We start from the raw sequence: 2,653 nt of genomic DNA on the forward strand, positions 1-2,653 counted from the left end.
GGAGGCCCCCTCATATGCCCTTGTAAAACGCGGGCATCCTGAATTCAAACGTGGCCGGAAGTTTGGGGAAACAGCTCCCAGACCTGGTTGTCCTTTTTGGGCCATTGGGGGGGCCTCAGTTGGGGGCCCACCCGGGGGTGTCCTACAAAATCGGTGTCCAGGGCTGCTTCAACCGAGGGGAGAAAGGCATACCTCGGGGGGATTCCTAGGAAGGGAAAGATTAATAACGGTGCCAAGTTTCATTAATCCCCTCCTATGGGAAAGGGGTCAGACCCTTTTTTATTTGCCCCCCCCTCGTTTTTGAAAGGATTTCCTAATCAATTTGGTTTAAAAGGCCCTGGGAAAATTTCGCAGGGGGGGCAAATTCTTTTCCCCAACAAACTTGGCAAACAAAGGGAACCTAGCCAAGGTTGCCCCTTTGACCCCCCCCCCCCCCCCCCCCCAATTAGAAAAGCCAGCCCCGCTCGTAGTCTGCAAAGTACTAGTAGTCTCGAGCTGACAGAAGAAAAACCCGCGCGTACCACATTAAATGAAAATCACTGCCTCACCGTGGCGAATGTTGTGATGCTTTACCAGTAACTGCGGTGTTTTCAGCCCACTGAAGAAGTATTGTAAGCTGATTATCGATACACCCGCTGGGTATGAACACGTTTCACGGCTCACAAGTTTGCTATTGTGTAGAAAGGTTAGCAAGAGAATACGTATACGCTAATTACCTCTCCTCAAATGCATTCGGGCTAAAGGTGCGCTCCCACCGCACTTGTGTCACTGCTGGGTTCGAAAGATACTCAACGAATTTCAGAGATAGAGAACGACATTTCTTTCTTTTTGTGTATTTTGTCGTCTTCAAAGTCATACTTTTACGTATTACGCAATATCTAAATCGGAAAAAAATCGGAAAAAATAACAAAACAGTGACGCAGTGAACGCATGCTTGCATGACACAAGAGCGGTGGGAGCGCAACTTTACGTTTGTCAAGGTACAGTGGCCCAGAAAGACAAATTTGTCATTATCACCAATGGGGTTATGGCAAAGCTAATTTCTTACACAGGTGCAGTCACAGGTGGGGCACAATGATTTTGCAATATTTTATAAGCAAAGCCACTAATTATGAGAGCCTTTCTGGTAGCATAGCCCAAATAGTTTGCTGACATACCAACTGAGACTCTGAGACTGACCCTCCCCTTGATTTGTGTGTGTGTGTGTGTGTGTGTGTGTGTGTGTGCGTGTGTGTGCGTGTGTGTTGTGTATGTTGTGTGTGTGAGAGAAAGATAGAGAGATAGAGCGAGAGTGTGTGTGTGTGTGTGTGCGTGTGTGTGTGTGTGTGTGCGTGTGCGTATGCGTGTGTGTGTGTGTGTGTGTGTGTGTGTGTGTGTGTGTGTGTGTTTGCACATGTGTGTGTGTATGTGTGGGCGTGTGTGTCTGTCTATGTGCCGTGCTCGAGAGACTATTGATAACAACCCAGTGGCATCAGGAAGGCTATTGGACTATACTTTTACCTTTTACCTTTCCTTTGTATGTTACACTGTTATAATAAGGTACTTATTTAAGTGCTGCAAAATAAAAATTGAAAAAAAAATAATTAAATGGATGGTCTAACAATAATGTCTCACTTTTGTCATCAGACTCCGACTCCAGACGATTCCACCAGTGGTTACCTGAGACAACTTAACTCAACACGGCAATAATTATGGTAAGAGTAAATTTTCGCACTTTATGTGTTATTTCTGTGTTATCATTACTATCGATTTGTTTATGCAAGCTATATAGGAGTTCAAGGTTAGCTTAAGGAAGTGGCAAAGAACTTTTTTGCAGTTAGTAAAGTTTGCTCTAACTAATCAGATACAACACTTTGATTGCAGCCTCTTCCAACTACCCACGAGTTGCACATCTTTGGTTCCTTCAATGGTGTGGAGTTTGACTTGGTGGGCCGTGGCGAAGGTAATCCAAAGGATGTAAGTATGTTATATTTCTTCTGGCTTGAAAGGTAAAGGTATAGTAGTCTTTTTGACCGTCTCCTTCCTCTATAATGTAACAATTACTCAATTCACAATGAGTCCAACTACAATTAGGAGCACCATTTCAAAATGTGTTCTCGCGACAGCACAACGTGACGAGAACTCATGAGCTCGAGAGCTCGCACGAAAACGAGGTCGGAGAGAGATCAGAGTACGCTCATCAAGAGTGAGATATTGCTATATTTATGATTTTGCAATTTCACAAAGAGAGGCCATTTTTAGTGGACGTCTGAGATTGATATTTACTATAAGTAAACTCTAAGATAATATCCTTCATCTGTAGGGGTCTCAGTACCTAAACCTGAAGTCCACCAAGGGTGCCCTCCAGTTCTCCCCATGGATGCTGATCCCTCACACACACGTTTGAGATTGATATTTGCTACAAGTAAACTCTTCGCCTTCATCTGTAGGGGTCTCAGAACCTACACCTGAAGTCCACCAAGGGTGCCCTCCAGTTCTCCCCATGGATGCTGGTCCCTCACATCGGGTACGGCTTCTACCAGTACCTGCCTTACCCGGACGGCGAAATGTCGCCTTACCAGGCCGCCATGTATGGTGGCTCAGGGTGAGTGATAGAGCTTTTATTATGTCATATTCTTGTGAGTAACATGGTAATGCTGATGTGTCCAAACAT

At 45.0% G+C, this 2,653-nt stretch overlaps 1 protein-coding gene across 1 annotated transcript in view; it reads left to right on the forward strand.

Annotated features, from left to right (window-relative positions):
* LOC118412853 (GFP-like fluorescent chromoprotein dsFP483) overlaps nt 1-2,653 on the forward strand; it is a 9,782-nt gene that overhangs the window by 2,117 nt on the left and 5,012 nt on the right. Inside the window, exons 2-4 of the mRNA XM_035815896.1 lie at nt 1,627-1,694; nt 1,864-1,956; nt 2,430-2,584. Of these exons, the coding sequence (XP_035671789.1) occupies nt 1,692-1,694; nt 1,864-1,956; nt 2,430-2,584 (251 nt within the window). The 5' untranslated portion in view covers nt 1,627-1,691. The remainder of the gene's footprint in view (nt 1-1,626; nt 1,695-1,863; nt 1,957-2,429; nt 2,585-2,653) is intronic.

This window comes from Branchiostoma floridae, chromosome 4, assembly GCF_000003815.2.
Source record: "Branchiostoma floridae strain S238N-H82 chromosome 4, Bfl_VNyyK, whole genome shotgun sequence".
In the NCBI taxonomy this organism is placed as follows: Eukaryota; Metazoa; Chordata; class Leptocardii; order Amphioxiformes; family Branchiostomatidae; genus Branchiostoma; species Branchiostoma floridae.